The sequence below is a fragment of the Mastigoproctus giganteus genome, chromosome 9, assembly GCF_048544385.1.
Source record: "Mastigoproctus giganteus isolate SK-2022 chromosome 9, ASM4854438v1, whole genome shotgun sequence".
Lineage (NCBI taxonomy): Eukaryota > Metazoa > Arthropoda > Arachnida > Uropygi > Thelyphonidae > Mastigoproctus > Mastigoproctus giganteus.
The window spans coordinates 529,574-547,542 of NC_143583.1; the positions used below are offsets into that span (position 1 = coordinate 529,574).

A 17,969-nucleotide genomic window follows, 5' to 3' on the forward strand; every position below is an offset into this window, starting at 1 on the left:
TCCTCCATAGCTAGATTTGCTATAATTGCGCTAATGGGGGAGCCCATAGCTGTACCATTAACTTGCTTATATATAATGTTATCAAAAACCATAGTGTTACTTGAGAGGCACAATTCTATACCCTTCCTAATATCTTCTGGATTAAGTTGCGTCCTAGTATTTAGGGTAGTATCCCTCTGTAAAACGATGTTTGCACACCACACTCCATGGTCAATAGGAATACAAGTGAATAACGATTTTACATCAAATGATATCATAATTTCATCCTCTTCTATACGCTGGCTCCTAATAAAGTGCACAAATTCTTTACTATCCTTGATACTATATTCAGAGAGTCCTACTAGTGGAGACAATAGTTTGGCTAGGAAACCCGAAAGTGCATACATCGGACTACCTATAAATGAGACTATGGGTCTGAGTGGCACGTCTACTTTGTGGATTTTGGGTAAGCCATAAAACCTTGGCATTTGGCTACCTGTAGCATGTAGTGTCCAATATTGTTCTTTAGAAACAATATTGGACAGAATAAAGCGTTGAGCTTATTAAAAGATCAGACAACCTATAAGGTTATCCAGAAGAGTCCACTTCTTAGTTTGGAGCGACAAGTGAACGGAATGTTGCAGAGTTGGCTTAAATCTAATAAGATTTCTAAAGAACAATATTGGACACTACATGCTACAGGTAGCCAAATGCCAAGGTTTTATGGCTTACCCAAAATCCACAAAGTAGACGTGCCACTCAGACCCATAGTCTCATTTATAGGTAGTCCGATGTATGCACTTTCGGGTTTCCTAGCCAAACTATTGTCTCCAATAGTAGGACTCTCTGAATATAGTATCAAGGATAGTAAAGAATTTGTGCACTTTATTAGGAGCCAGCGTATAGAAGAGGATGAAATTATGATATCATTTGATGTAAAATCGTTATTCACTTGTATTCCTATTGACCATGGAGTGTGGTGTGCAAACATCGTTTTACAGAGGGATACTACCCTAAATACTAGGACGCAACTTAATCCAGAAGATATTAGGAAGGGTATAGAATTGTGCCTCTCAAGTAACACTATGGTTTTTGATAACATTATATATAAGCAAGTTAATGGTACAGCTATGGGCTCCCCCATTAGCGCAATTATAGCAAATCTAGCTATGGAGGAGCTCGAGACCAGAATATTTAATGCTAGTGTTCTCCCTATGCGCCCCTGGAAAAGGTATGTGGATGATACGTTTACATTTGTTCGGAAGGGGAGTGAAGATCATGTGTTGAATATCTTAAATGGCTTCTCCCAATTCATACAATTTACATCGGAAGTTGAAGATGCAGGAGTTCTGCCGTTCCTGGATGTGTTGGTCTGTAGGGAAGACCAGCAGTTAAAGACAAAAGTCTTTAGAAAAACGATGTGTAAAGGGCAATATACGCATTATAATTCAGCCCTGACCAGCCATCATAGGAACAGTGTGATAAGAACGCTAATTAATAGAGCGAAATCACATTGCAGTAACTCCGATGATAGGAAAGCAGAGTATGAACGTGTCACGGCGGATCTTACTAAATGTGATTACCCCCAGAGGATTATAGATAAATTTATTAATGAAAATCAGAGGAGAGATGAATCTTTTATACCAGTATCTACTGCATACATTCCCTATTATCCGGGCTTGACGGATTATATAACTAGAGTATTAAGAAAATATCAGACACGCTGTGTGCAGCTTCAGGGACGAAGACTACGCACAGTTGTGGCTCAAGTTAAGGACCCCATTCAAAAAGAGGATGCTAGTGGGGTCGTATATAATATTAGATGCCCGGATTGTGGGGAATGTTATGTAGGGGAGACAAAACGTCGTCTCAAAGATCGTCTGGGGAAACACAAAAAAGCAATACGAAATTCGGAATATGACAAGTCCGCCGTGGCCGAACATTTTTGGGAGAAGCAGCACCAGATCTCCCCAGACGATGCCACTATCACCGATCGGGCACATAGGTTCTGGGACCGTAAGTGGCTCGAGAGTTTGCGGATCAGCTCTACAACCAACATTAATAGGGATAGGGGTGTACGGATTCACCCCCTTTTAGAGACTATTATCCTAAAAAAGGATGAGCGGTTCCGTACGACTTCCGTTCGAGCCACTTCCGGTTCCACAATGCAAGAGAGCGGAACACGTGAGAATGGAAACATGTGATGCCTACCATTACCCTGCTGATATTTAAAGGTGTACTGAATAATAGAGAGTACTGCTGAAGAAGAAGGCTGGAGCCTTTGAAAGCTACGGGATTTTATCGCTTTTAACTTAGTATATTTTAATGCATTTTAATCTTGTGTTTTAATACTTTTAATATTGTAATACGTATATTAATTTTGTAAATACAGGTTATTGTAAATATAGTTATCAAGATTTGTTGTATTTTATTTTAATTTTATTTTACTCCATGAAAGGTTGGTGAAAAAACGCTAAGAACGTAATATGAACCCAACCTCAGAGGCCTATTTGAGGAGAAACAAAACAGCGGACTGGCACGAGCTACTTACCCACGACTTTTAACACTACAGACATGTAACGCGTTCGAGCCTTTTTAAAATCCGCCCTGCACTTGTATTCGCCTTCATCTTCTTGGAGTAAAGGGTCCAGTTTCAGCGTGGCTGGTCTGTGGGCTATACTAAGATAAGCTCTGGTTGTAAGGCTGTCTCGTGCGGCGTGCCTCGCTTGGCCGAGGTTTCCCTGTCGAGCGTCCAGGCTGTATATAGGAGTCGTCGATTCGTCTTTGTACCACAGGACAAGGGCGACAGCATCATTCCCGCCAGGTGGAGTGATATTACAAGGCAGTCCTACCGATGAACCGGCTACTCCGATCACTGTAGGTGGGGCTTCTGGAGGTTCTGTAAGAAATTCGAAACTGTATTGGCAACTGTTGCTGCGTAAATTAATTTGAAACTACTCAGAGTACATTTCCGCAATCTACTGCAACTTCCAACAGGAACACGAACATATCAGTTCTTGTTCAGCAATAGAGATAGCAAGCGAATTAATACTCTTTAAACAGAAATGGTGTTATTGTCATATTCGATAAATGTATGGTTTATAAGCTAAACAGATGTCTATTGCCGATTTGAACTTCAAACTGTTAACCTGAACTTCGACTTCAGCAATTCCAGACATTGCCAGAGAACGAAGCATAACAAGCTTAAACGCAGTACTAAAGCAGCGCGTGCCGTAGGCATGTTGAAAGATTGCCAATTAAGGCAGCGTTGTGTTACAACACAGTTCACTGATATTTTAACCTTTGAGCTACACAGCCGGAACTGATCAACCAACATTCTCCAGACCAGCTATAAGTAAAAAGGGCTTAATTCACTCAAACAGCACCACAAAAGTTCATTTGTCTCTCTTTTTCTCTGCCGCATGAGGCATCTTTGTTATACTGTTTACACACCGCTTGTATTCTGTAACCGATTTTCCTGTTTGCTGGACCAGAAACCATGCAACCCCGTCCTGAGGTTGGCTAAGTGGGCCACAATGTAAAACCGCTAGGTGGCGGAGATGACAAGAGTGTGATTATTGCGCTCCTATTTGTATATTTTCACTTTAATTAAGAGTCATATACTAGCTCTATTTAGTACTAATCGAAAGTTCAGAAGTGCCTCTAAATATACCAACTAAGGAAGAAATACACGGCCCATAAATTACGATTACTGTTTTTCGTTCTCATTCATCAACGTTGCTATATGTGACACGGCCGTAGAGAAGTTTTCTTGTCGGAGGAAAGTTCAATTACAGTACTGTACTCAGTTTCTCAAGGACGCTCCTTTCATTAAGGGCTCGATTTTACTGCAACTGGGCGTGGAGTGTGAAGCTACTCTCTCCCCAACTACCACACCTTTCGTCAAAACATAAGTGAAATATTTGGCCAATCCTCGAGAATTAAGATATACTACTATAAGTAACTCTCCGACACTGTCTCATTTGCTGTATATATGGAAAAGCAACCATCTGATATGATGGAACAATCATTGCTCTTTTCAGAGTTATAAAGTTGTTAGAAATTACTTTGCTGATCGCACTGTCATGGTCATCACAAAAAAGCGCGAAGATTCACAGATCTGCCTCCCATGGTTGCCGCCAATTTTCAATTTTGGGTCCCTCGATTAGGAACCTAGTTCTTGATGATAGGCTACTTAGCATATACAGATGACCTTGTCATTTTGGTGAACAAAAACTCAAGGTCTGGTTTAGAACTCTATGCCAATAAAGCACTCCTTGAACTAATGTTAATGTTAGGCCTCTAATGTTAATGCCGCACTCAACGTAAGCGAGGAACCTCTCCCAACCAGAAGGCACAAACGAAGACAGAAAGATGGGCAGAAATAAACACTCCATGGCAGACACTACAATGATCTTCATTACGATCACATGGATAAAATTGCTTCCTATGCATGGCTCACGAACGGGACTCTCTTTTTCGAGACTGAAGGATTCATGCTTACCATCCAAGACCAGGTAATCAACAGCAGTACCTATAGAACCTACATCACAAATGAGCTCGGAGTGTCCAATGAAATGTTGACGATGGCACCTGCCTCAGAAACAATCCAACAGTTCACCGTGGGATGCTATGTGATCAGCCAGACTGAGTACACTGATAGACAGGACCAGGTAGCCAGGATAATACATCAGAAGCTAGGAGGGAATTAACAGTTGATAATAGAAAGAATATCGTACTATGAATAAGAACTCCAGGCAGTACTAGAGACTCCAACCCACAAGCTGTACTGGGACTGCACCATAATAACGGATAAGATAATCCCGCACAACAGACCAGACATAACCATTGTGGACAAGAATGAAAAGACTACCTATCTGATTCACATAGCGGTACCCAACAGGGGCAACTTGCAGAAACCCATGGGGAAAAATCAGGAAGTACACGAACCTAAGACAGGATATCAAAGAGATGTGGCATAAGTAACAAATAACGACCATCCCGATCATCGTGTCAACACTGGTATGATGCCAAATACCCAACACTGCACATCTTAGAAGCCCTAGAACAAAGACAGGAACTTTAAATCATATATCTTGACATCCATAGTGCGTTTATTGCCATCTATATACCCAATCTCCTACATCTCATAGAAAACTACTTCGAGATGTTTCAATCAGACCACCAATCAATCATATTTAGAGCTCTTCTACCCAAAAAATACTTCAATATCCCTAAAACCAAATCTGTGCCAAATGTCACCACCCCAAAATTTCGGAAATCAATGTGCTTCTTTGAAGCTGCGTCAACAGTTAGTGGAACATTTTAGATGGATGTGAACTGAGCCTCGCAGTCGATGTAATGATCAAATGGATCAATTTTTTTTTTTTTTTTTTTTTTTTTTGTAGTTGTTGGCGCATCGACTTCTGTGGCCATAATGCACCTCCCAAGGTTTTTGTAGTATTTTGATCCAAGCCCGAGGCGGGATTCGAACCCGCGACCTTTGGGTTGCCAGGGAGGCACTTTACCCACCTGGCAACCCCGGTCGGCAAATGGATCAATACCATCGCCTTTCACACTGATACCAAGCACTCACCATCACTCTGCGCTCCAGAGCGTGGTGGACTCTCTAATTCAACCAAAGTTTCCACTACAAACAATCACTACACTCCAAATGGAAAGCTTCTGGCAATGTCCAAGACCGCATTGCATTGTCCAAAGCCAGGGCCCAATTCAACCGAAACAAATCATCTGCAATTAAGAAGCACATCGGAAGAACACTAAAAATCTTACCTAAAAAGGGGGAAAACGTTCTACAGAACAAAGGCTAGTTGTTCCAGCAACGTCGACGAGGTTGACTGGCTCGACTATTGCCAGATTTCCTAAGCAGTCTCCAGCTCTACCCAAACTGCACTCTCAACGCACTGAGAGTCTCGCCACGATTCGAATTTCCAAGAAAACAACTAATGCAAGCCATTTACACTCTTCCTCTCACAGCAACCACCGGTCACAGTGACATCCCCCGGTTTATTATCAAATGCTTAAGCGTCTTCAACATCGATCCACTCCTCAATCTATATAACAGATGCCTCGAAGTCCATTACTTTCCACCTGGTGGCAGAGCATCCTCGCAAGACTACGAGCTGCCAACCTGCCAACAAACCTATATGGACGCATTCAGAGCTAACTGAACAATATGAGGGTTCTAGTGCAGGCTCCCTACTGCAAGGTTGAGCGGCAGGTACACAGGGGCTGCCCTCAGAGCTCTGTACTGTTTCCGTTCCTATGGAATTACGTGCTGGATGAGTTCCTCTCCCTAGAACTGGGGGGGGGGGCATATGCGAGCGTGCAAGCGCTCGCATATGCAGATGACCTCTCCCTAATCCTCTCTGCTGATTCAAGAACACAACTGGAAATGCTTGCCAACTCAGCACTCTCTACACTAAGAGAGTGGACTGAAACTCATCACCTCAGTATTTCTGCCACCAAAACCCAATCTATCCTACTAAAGGAATATCTAACTCCTACCAGACCACCGCAGATAAAAATCTACAACAGAATGATCAAGTTGGCCACAGAACGCAAGTACCTAGGAGTGATCCTGGACCGAAATTTATCGTTTACACCCCACTTAAAATACATCCAGAAGAAAATGATAAACTACGCTGCCATGCTTGCCAGGATTACTCGGGCGACTGGGGGCTGAAAAGAAGAATCCTAGCAATACTTTACAAAGCAGCCATCATCCCTGCTATTGCATATGCTTCTGGTGTCTGGCACCATAAGGCCTCTATGGCGGTAAATCTTCGGCTACTCAACATCATTCACCGACCGATTTTATTAACCCTCACCAGAGCGTGCAGCACCGTATCTACTCATGCGCTGCAAGTACTCACTGGGACCCTCCCCCTTGATCTTGAAGTGATTGGCCTAGGCATGTTACCGCAGTTTAGACGAGGACATCCAACTACCTTCCAGGATCACACCACAGACCCAACTGCAAATCGGACAGTGGAGAAGAAAAAACTCCAGATCTATTTGCGATCAATGTGGCAGCAGCCCTGGACGACCTCCACAAAAGGGGAAGTCACGCGGAGGTTCGTCCACGATCTACAGCAAATATACACACAGTATCCTGCATGGCTTTGCCCTGGATTGTACAGCACGTATCTCCTAACAGGACTCGGAGTGATCCGCCACAAATTACAACTTCTGGGATTCTAAGACAACCCAATGTGTGCAAGCGGCTCTGTGGAGACCTGGGGACATCACATGGATGACTGCGATCTTTATGAAGATCTTCGTATTCAATTAATCACCCAAGTGCGCCTTAATCCCAAAAACCGGGAACACTACTTACTGGAAGACAAAGCGTCATATATATAACATTCACCAAGTTTGCCCAGAACCTGTATGCCAGACCATTGACCGTTCCTCTGCCTGCAAACCTCGAATAGACGTGTCAAACAAAGCTTCTCAGAGACCCCCAACCAGACGTCAGGTTTGACTGCTTGATCCATAAGGCTCAAAATCATCTCTCTCTCTCTCTCGCAAAAATATTTGGTACCACACTTCAGTAACGTTAATCTGCCTGCTTTTATTGCTTTTATTGTAGCTACTCTCCATTACATCACAAAAGTTCGGTCTCTTTCCACCGATGTGGCAGAATTCTACAAATATGATTCCAGTAGTACCAATACCAGAAATCAGGCGGATGTTTTATTCGCAAATATCTCGTATGCCTTTGAAAATGTTTCACACGAGTTTCTCCGCGCTAAACTTGAGATCTACGGTGCGCTTTACCGAATAGCTTTTGTCTAAAGAGCAACAGAAAACCCAGGGTTATACAATATCAGAACCACAGTGTGGAGTCCCACAGTAATCTTCACTCAGTCCGCTCCAGTTCACTACATTCGCTAATGACCTTGGCAACATCGACATGTTTTAGTCTAGATGCAGGAAATTCGGCTTTATGTTTGAAGAGGGCAATGTCTGTAATGAAGTCATTTAATTAACTTGGGTAAAGAGCACCAGCTCCAATATCTCTTCTTCTGTTGTGAAGTTAGTTCTCAGACAATCTCCGCTTTATCGCATTCCATTTCGCCCTCTCAAAAACATGGTCTCTGCTGTGGAGTAACCGGAATTGGTACAGTATCATAGTGGGGATCGGTTTCATGGCTGGGTTGAGATTCGGAAAAACGATCTCGCGATTACTGTTCGCTAAGAATGCAGTTAGAAAAGTCAATCACCGCCTGGTCTTTTGGCTCTCTTCATACAATGGGTACGGCAATGGCATCGGCTCTTTCCTTTTTCGTCAACAAGTCAATAAGCCCATTCGATCAAATAGTGCAATAAACACATCTTGCCCACGCTATATTTTGGTCATCCAGAGAATACTCGTAAATTTTCGAATATCCGACGCGATTTCATGCCGTTCTGATTTTTTAGTTCGGAAAGAACCGTGCCCACGGCAGAACTTTAGCATTAGCGTTAGTAGAGGCATATGATGCAAGAAAGCAAGCTTATGCAGCATCAGCCAAAAAACACTTTCACTTCACCCCTCCGTTCGTTCTAAATACCTGTCCAGCTGAGCCTTAAACTTATTTAGGCTATCAACTTCCACAACAAGGGATGGAAATCTGTTCCACCAACCAACCACCCGCTGGCTAAAGGCAAATTTCCGCACGTCTATCCTACATCTGTCTTTCTTCAATTTGAATTTATGCCCTCTCAGGTGATTATTCTGAGCAAGAGGCAGTATCCCATCAGCAATGAGCCTGCTAAAAACACCTCTATCAGATCACCTCGCCGTTGCCTAGTCTCCAGACACTGTAATTTGCAAAACTTAAGCCTTTCGTAAGAGCACCCCTTTGTTCCATTCAATAATCTTGTTGCCCTTCTCTGTACTCGTTCCGGCAGCTCTACATGCTTCTTGAAATGAGGCCTCCAGACCTGTATACACTACTCAAGGCGCGGCCTGACCATTGCCTTATACAAGGGAATAATCACCTCCCTTTCCCTACTAGAAAAATTCCTGTATATCATTGATAAGACACAATGAGCTACTCTTGTAGCCCGTCTGCACTGCTCAGAGAACTTCATATCTGCCTGCACAACCACCCCCAGGTCCTTTTCATTCTCTACCACTGTCACTGTAGTACCACAGAGTTGATAAGTTGCTCTGGGGTTCCTGTTTCCCATATCTAGTACTTTACATTTGTCAATGTTAAACTTAATTTGCCATCTCTCAGCCCATCTGCTCAACCTTTCCAGATCCTGTTGCAGCAGCATAGCGTCAGTAGCGTCCTTTACAACCCTGCCACGCTGTGTAAGCGTCTGCAAACTTGGACATTAAGCTTGATATATCATCAATATTATTTATAAATACAGAAAACAACACAATGGACCCAACATTGAACCCTGAGGGACTCCACTAATAACATTAGTCCACGATGAGCAGTGTCCATTAAATACCACTCTCTGTCTTCTGCCACTCAACCATCCCTTTATCCATAGCAAAAATTTGCCACCAATGCCACGCTTCTCCAATTTGTGCAGCACTCTTCCATGTGCAACAGTATCAAAAGCCTTTCTAAGATCCAAAGATATAATATCAAAGTTATTCCCTGCATCCAATTCTTTTGTGACTACATCATAGCATCCAATCAAATTGGTCAGGCAAGACTTCCCCTTAACAAAACCATGCTGTGTCTGAGCTACAACTGAAGTCTTGTCTAGTTGATCCTGCAGTGCGTCTTTAACTAGTGCCTCCATTAATTTACCTGGAACAGAAGTTAAACTCACAGGTCTATAATTACTTGTGTCAGCCTTTGATCCCCCTTTGTGAACTGGGGTCACATTTGCACATCTCCAGTCTGTGGGTACCTCCCCTGACTCCAAGGAAAATCTCATAATTATGGCTAACGGATTTCTTACTTCCTTTGCTGCCTCCTTTAATATAACTGAATAGATCCCCTCCACCCCAGGTGCCTTTCTTGTGTTTATCTTCAACAATTTCCCCTCCACTTTACTCTCAATTATTACAAGATCATCTAGCTCACTGCCAGTGTTTACTTCAACTATAGCATTCCCCTTCCTGAATAACTCCTCATGTGTGAATGTCGATGCAAAATATTGATTTAGTTTGTTTGCTACCTTAGCAGGATCATGAACAGTTGAACCATCGATATGAGATGTACCAATCTGATTCATCCCCTTGCTTCTAGAGTTTACATAAGTAAAGAACTCCTTGATGTTTTTCTTTGCATCCCTTGCCAAAGATTTCTCGTAATCTGCCTTCGCCTGCCTAACCTCCTTTGTAACTTGGTTACAGATCAACTTGTATCTATCATAGGCTTCTGTGTCACGTGTTAATTTTTATATATATCCCATGCATTTTTCTTCTCTGCCATATGCCTCATTAGTTCATCTGACATCCATTTTGGCCTAAACCTTGAACAATATTTCTTAGTTGGTATGTAAACCCTGTAGCTTCCAAGATACGTTCTTTGAATTCTTCCCATTTTGAATTTGCTGTTGGTAACATCATCAGTTGGTCCCACTGTATAGAATTTCAAATACTGTCTCAGGTCCATCGTAGTCGCCTTTACGGAAGCAATAACCCTTCCCTTTACCCCTAATGGTAGTTACTTCTTTGAGTAAATCCCACTTCAGCACAATGTGATTACTGCCATCTAGTGGGTCCTCTATCTGCAGATTCTTAATGCATGAAGGATCACTGCTGATAATCAGATCAAGAGTATTGCTCCCTCTAGTTGCCTCCCGAACATGCTGATTTAGAAAACAATCATCCAATAAATCCACAAAAGCCCTGCTAGTCTGTTAGTGACCAGCCCCCAAATTCCAGTCAATATCTGGGAAATTAAAATCCCCCATTATAAGACTCTCTGATTTACTGGCCCACTCTATTCCCCTGTACAGTTCCTTATTATACTCATCAGAGTCATTAGGCCTGTAGCACACTCCTACTCTCAATTTTGATCTCCCAATGCTTATGTCACACCAAACTGACTCGACACTGCACTGTCCAGCCATGTCAACCGGCTTCACTTCCTTGGATTTTATGTGTTTCTTAACTAATAGCATAATCCCTCCTCCCTTCCTATCCTGTCTATCCTTTCTGTAGACGTTGTACTCCCCAAATTGCAGTTCCGCATCCCTTATATCTGTGTGACACCACGTCTCTGATGTCCCAACAATATCTGCCTTCGATGTTTTGAGCAATACCTCAAATTCATCAAATTTATTTACTAAACTCCTAGCATTGGTGTACACGCAGGTATACATGCACCTGTTTCTATTCTTAGCTACCCTAACACAACCCATGTGTTTACTTGTACCGCAATGGCTCCCAGCAGTCTCTGAAATATCCTGTATCTTATATTCCGGGCTGCGGCTCATTCTAATAGAAGCAGTGCAAGAATCACTTTCACCTCTAACAGTGGCTACTGTTAATCTATTAGTCTTTGTCTCTCCCCCAAGCTAACAGTTTTCCGCCCCACCTAACACTGCCTCGATAGCATCAGCACCATATAGAAGAACTCTGTGCTAAATTCAACAAGAAACGCGGTGGGTTGCCAAGCAGCACTTGCTACACATTCACAACAGAAACCTGATAAAAATGTATATCAGGATGATGATTTTTGGAAGTGTACTGTATGGAGTAGAGTTGTGGGGCTCAGCTGCAATTAAACCATTAAAAGCCGCTGAATACTGGCTCCTGAAGTGGGCAACCTGGAAGTGTCATCTCCCACCACAGCAGCGCACAACACCGATGGCCCACGCGCTGAATTTAACCAGGTTTTCAGCATTAATGCACGAGAGAAGACTCATCTTCACCGTAAAAATGATTGTTGGGAGAGTCTCAGCACCGAACGTTTGGGACACCGTGTGCTGGTGGATTCCCCAACCAGGTCTTCGCTCCGCTCCACTCCCAAACTTCTTGCTCTTCCTTCGAGACTACATTTGAAAGATCGGTTCCTCCCTTATCAGAAGCTCCACTGGTTCAATCCCTGGATGCTGACTTATTTAAAATCATAGATGATAAAAAGTACAGACGGATCATCCTAGATCTGCACGTGGTCTCCAGAACTACCAACTGATCTCAGATTGTTTTGGCGGGGCAAGAGACTCTCAGAAAACTGGACTTGAGGAAAAGCTTTTGTTATCACAATTTGTTATTTTTGTTATTTTGTATTAGTTTTCCTTTCAAGTCAATGTTATCTGCTATGAGTACTTTTTTATTATTTTTTTTTATTATTATATAATTTGCTTATAATTAATCTTTACAATTCCTTTATTATCTCTGCCGTTTGTTAACCCCTGGCATGGTGCCGTGAAGGGAATTGTATGGTCGTGGTACCTGCGTGTACCGGTGAACTGTACAATAAAGATCTTATTTATTTATTTATTTATATTCTTGCACCCTTTCTATTTAAGTGTATCCCATCCCTGTAGAAGCAGTTTCTCCTGTTAACAAGTAACTTGCTAGGTTCCTTTTCGCACTCTCGAGGCCTGACGACAATGTTTTTCGGTCATTTGCGAAACTTACCACAATTTATAATCAACCAAATTATGAAACAGCAAAGGCCTCTTCAAACATTACATAAATATGAATACGAAAACAGGGATAATGCAGGTTGGGTGAATGGATGTCTGCGTGTGAGTGTCAGAGCCTCATCACAAATCTAGCCGAGCTAGAGGGAAATCGAAACTGGGTTGTGAATCAGCGTCCAAAGATCCATCCATCTAGTCAACGTATATATTTTGTTTCGGATGAAAAATACTCGCTGATCCGGTTAATTCATTTATCCGGCGTTCTTTTCTTAGGAGTTGGAGGAGGATTCTCTCTGTGTGGAATACACAGCGTAAACATTGACTGGGGTTCAAATTTTCGCAGCCCGAAACATTAATTTTTCGAATTGATTAATTTGTTGAAATAAATAACTAAAAATAAAATCAGTGCGGAAGAGAAACTGCCTAATCTGGTATCTTGCAAGAACAAAGGACAGTTTTCGAGACAAAAACGCGCAGTTATGTTGTCCAGTTTGTTTGAATGATACTAACTGCGCTTCACCCTTTTGCACTACGCTTTTGAATTGTGAAAGGGAGCGGCATTTGTCAGAGATGAAATTCCTTCCTGTGTGCCGTCCAGACATAGAGAGGATCTAAATCAGTAATTTAGCATTAGAGCAGAGGATTACGATGCAAGAAAGCAAACTTATGCAGTATCTGCAAAAAAAAAAAAAAACCAAAAACACATACCCTCCCATTTCACTCATTTATTCACACAAAATGCTTATCCAGCTAGGCCTTATTTAAGCTATCAACGTCCAAAACAAGAGATGGAAGTCTGTTCCAGCAATCGATTACCCGCTGGCTAAAGGCAAAGTTTCCGCACATCTATTGTACAACTTTCTTTCCTCAGTTTGAATCTATGTCCCATCAGGTTCTTAATCTGAGCAAGAGGAAGAATCCCATCAACATTGAGCTTGCTCAACCGGTTCAAGGTCTAATACACTTCAATCAGATCACTTCAATTGTGCCTAGTTTGCAGTCACTGCAATTTGAAGGACTTAAGCCTATCTTGGTATGATCACCCCTTTGTTCCTCTCACCAATATTGTTGCCCTTCTTTGTACTTGTTCTAGTTTCTGTGTACAGGTCTAGAGGCCTTATTTTAGGCAGGATGTAAAGTAAGGCCTCTAGACCTGTACACAGAAACTAAGATTTGGGCTGACCATTGTTTTATAATAGGGACAATCACCTTCTTGTCTCTGTTAGTAAAATTCGTATATATCATTGACAAGGGTCGATGGCCAGCTCCGGCAGCTCGTGTACACTGGTCAGCGAACTTCATATCTAACTGCAGAAATACCCCCCAAGTATTTTTCACTCTCCACTTCCCTCAGTGTTGTATCTAACAGTTGGTACGTTGCTACCCATATGGAGTACTTTGCATTTGTCAATGTTAAACTTCAGTTGTCACTTCTCAGCGCATGTGCCCAACTTATCTCGATCCATTTGAAGTAGCATACTGTCTTTACTGTCATTAACAACACTGTATCATCTAAAAATTGGGCATTAAGCCTGATATAATATACCTTCATCAGTATCATTTATAAATACAGAAAACAACAATGGATCCAACACCGAACCTTCTGGGACTCCACTAATAACATTAGTCCACGAAGAGCAGTGTCCGTTGATTGTCACTCTCTGTCTTCTCCCACTCAATCATCCCTTTATTCATAGCAGCAATTTGGCTCCAATGCCACACTACCTCAATTTTTTCAGCAGTCTTCCATGTGCAGCAGTATCAAAAGCTTTCCTGAACTCCAAGTATACGATATCAAAATTATTTTTGGTATTCAATTCCTTTGTGACCACATCATAATATCCAATCAAATTGGTCAGACAAGAGCTCCGTATAACAAACCCATGCTGTGTCTTAACTATTACTGCAGTCTTGTCTAGATGATCCTGCAATGCTTCTTTAACCAGTGATACCATTATTTTCCCCAGAGCACAAGTTAAACTAAAAGGACTGTAATTACTTGTCACCTTTTGAACCCACTTTGAATTGGGAATACATTTGCACACCTCCGTCCATGGGGACCACCCCTGAGTCTAAGGAAGCTCTCCTAATTATGGCTTAGTTGCTTTGCCGCCTCCTTTAATATAACTGGATAGATCCCATCCACCCCAGGCGCCTTTCTTATAACTAACTTCAACAGTTTCGTCTCACTGTCCTCTCAGTTATTACAAAATCAGTTAACTCCCTGTTAGAGTTAACCATCCATTGCACGAAAATTCTTTTGCAGCCGCCACTTATGGAAGTCGTGAGTGAGTGTCTGAACGCTTAATCAATCAGGTGATTAAGTGTTGAGAGAAAATAAGAGAACGGATATCAAGGGAAACTCCCTACGCCCCATTCGCTGCAGCGCACGCGGATGAATCTGCATCTCCACGTGCTCACATGCTCTCTCTCTTTTTTTTTTTTCCTTCAGCAAACGATCAAATCAACTGAAGAACACCAGCAATTTAGTGAAATTATGCGCTTGGGTGCACGAGCAACTGCTCGCATGAGTGACCTTTAACTTGAAAATGTTCGTATTTGTTTCTTCCGTCTCTCCGCTGATTTCTCGAGGGCTGCTACCGAGGGGTTTTGCCATTGGCCAACCTGTAAGGTTAGTTCGAATCCCGCCAGTGAGTGATGTCAGTAAACTGTCGAAGGTTTCGAGGCGAGGACGAATTGGCGACCGCCCCAGATGGACGGGACAAAGGCTTTACGACACCTTTCCAGCCATTTTCATCTCTTTTGCTTCTACAGGGATGGGATACACTTAAATAGAAAGGGTGCAAGAATATTTGCTGATGCTATCCAGGCAGTGTTAGGTGGGTCGGAAAACTGCTAGCTTGGGGGGAGACAAAGACCAGTAGACTGACAGTAGCCACTGGCAGAGGTGAAAGAGATTCTTGCACTGCTTCTATTAGAATGAGCAGAAGCCTGAAAAACAAGATGAATGGTATTTCAGAGACTGCTGGGAGTCATTGCGGTACTAGTAAACACATGGGTTGTGTTAGGATAGCTAAGAATAGAAACAGGTGCAGTTATACTTGCGTGTACACCAATGCTAGGAGTTTAGTAAATAAATTTGATGAATTTGAGGTATTGCTCAAAACATCAAAGGCAGATATTGTTGGGATATCAGAGACGTGGTGTCACACAGATATAAGGAACGCAGAACTGGAATTTGGGGAGTACAATGTGTATAGAAAGGATAGACAGGACAGGAGGGGAGGAGGGGTTATGCTATTAGTTAAGAAACACATAAAAACCAAGGAAGTGAAGCCAGTCGACATCGCTGGACAGTGCAGTGTCGAGTCAGTTTGGTGTGACATAAGCATTGGGAGATCAAAATTGAGAGTAGGAGTGTGCTATAGGCCTAATGACTTTGATGAGTATAATAAGAAACTGTTCGGAGAAATAGAGTGGGCCAGTAAATCAGAGTGTCTTATAATGGGAGATTTGAATTTCCCAGATATTGACTGGAATTTGGGGGCTGATCACTCACACACTAGCAAGGCTTTTGTGGATTTATTCGATGATTGTTTTCTACATCAGCATGTTCGGGAGGCAACTAGAGGGAGTAATACTCTTGATTCGATTATCAGAAGTGATTCTTCATGCATTAAGAATCTGCAGGTAAATGAACCACTAGGTGGCAGTGATCACAGTGTGCTGGTGGGATTTACTCAAAGAGGTAACTACCATTAGGGGTAAAGGGAAGGGTTATTCCTTTCGTAAAGGTCACTACGATGAACTGAGACAGTATTTAAATTCTATACAGTGGGACCAACTGATTATGTTACCAACATCAAATTCAAAATGGGAAGCATTCAAAGAACTTATCTTGGAAGCTACTAGGCTTTACATACTAACTAAGAAATATTGTTCAAGGTTTAGGCCAAAATGGATGTCAGATGAACTGATGAGGCATATGGCAGAGAAGAAAAATGCATGGGATACATATAAATTAACGTGTGACACAGAAGCCTATGATCGATACAGGTTGATCTGTAACCAAGTTACAAAGGAGGTTAGGCAGGCGAAGGCAGATTACGAGAAATCCTTGGCAAGGGATGCAAAGAAAAACAGCAAAGAGTTCTTTACTTATGTGAACTCTAGAAGGAAGGGGATGAATCTGATTGGTCCACTTGATATCGATGGGTCAACTGTTGATGATCCTGCTCAGGTAGCTAACAAACTAAATGAATATTTTGCATCGACATTCACACATGAGGAGTTATTTAGCGTGGGGAAAGCCAGAGGTGTATTCAACTCTAGCAGTACGCTAGAGAATCTTGTAATAACTGAGAGTAATGTGGAGGAGAAATTGTTGAGGATAAACACAAGAAAGGCACCGGTGGTGGATGGGATCTATCCAGTTAAATTAAAGGAGGCAGCAAAGGAAGTAAGCAAACTCTTAGCCATAATTATGAGAGATTCCTTGGACTCAGCGGAGGTACCCACAGACTGGAGATGTGCAAATGTAACCCCAATTCACAAAGGAGGATCAAAGGCTTACACAAGTAATTATAGACCTGTGAGTTTAACTTCTGTTCCAGGAAAATTAATGGAGGCACTAGTTAAAGAAGCACTGCAGGATCATTTAGACAAGACTTCAGTTATAGCTCGGACACAGCATGGTTTTGTTAAGGGGAAGTCTTGCCTGACCAATTTGATTGGATACTATGATGCAGTCACAAAGGAACTGGATGCAGGGAATAATTTTGATATTATATACTTGGATCTTAGAAAGGCTTTTCATACTGTTGCACATGGAAGACTGCTGAACAAATTGGAGCAGTTTGACATTGGAGGCAAATTGCTGCTGTGGATAAAGGGGTGGCTGAGGGGGAGAAGACAGAGAGTGGTAATCAATGGACACTGCTCGTCGTGGACTAATGTTATTAGTGGAGTCCCTCAGGGCTCAGTGTTGGGTCCATTATTGTTTTCTGTATTCATAAATGATATTGATGATGGGTATATCAAGCTTAATGTTGAAGTTTGCAGACAATACAAAGGTAGGCAGGGTTGGCAAGGACACTACTGACACTAGGCTGCTGCTACAGGATCTGGAAAGGTTGAGCAGATGGGCTGAGAGGTGGCAAATGAAGTTTAACATTGACAAATGTAAAGTACTCCATATGGGAAACAGCAACCCCAGAGCAACCTATCAACTCTGTGGTACTATACTGACTGTGGTAGAGAATGAAAGGGATCTGGGGGTGGTTGTGCAGGCAGATATGAAGTTCTCTGAGCAGTGTAGACGGGCTGCAAGAGAAGCTCATGGTGTATTGTCAATGATATACATGAATTTTTCTAGCAGGGATAAGGAGGTGATTATTCCCTTGTATAAGGCAATGGTCAGGCCACACCTAGAGTACTGTATACAGGTCTGGAGG

General features: G+C 42.3%; 1 protein-coding gene across 1 annotated transcript in view; it reads right to left on the reverse strand.

The window, feature by feature from the left end:
* LOC150080029 (kin of IRRE-like protein 3) overlaps positions 1–17,969 on the reverse strand; it is a 926,673-nt gene that overhangs the window by 449,036 nt on the left and 459,668 nt on the right. The window contains 1 exon segment of the mRNA XM_090381806.1: positions 2,531–2,878. Coding sequence (XP_090237932.1) covers positions 2,531–2,878 — 348 coding nt within the window.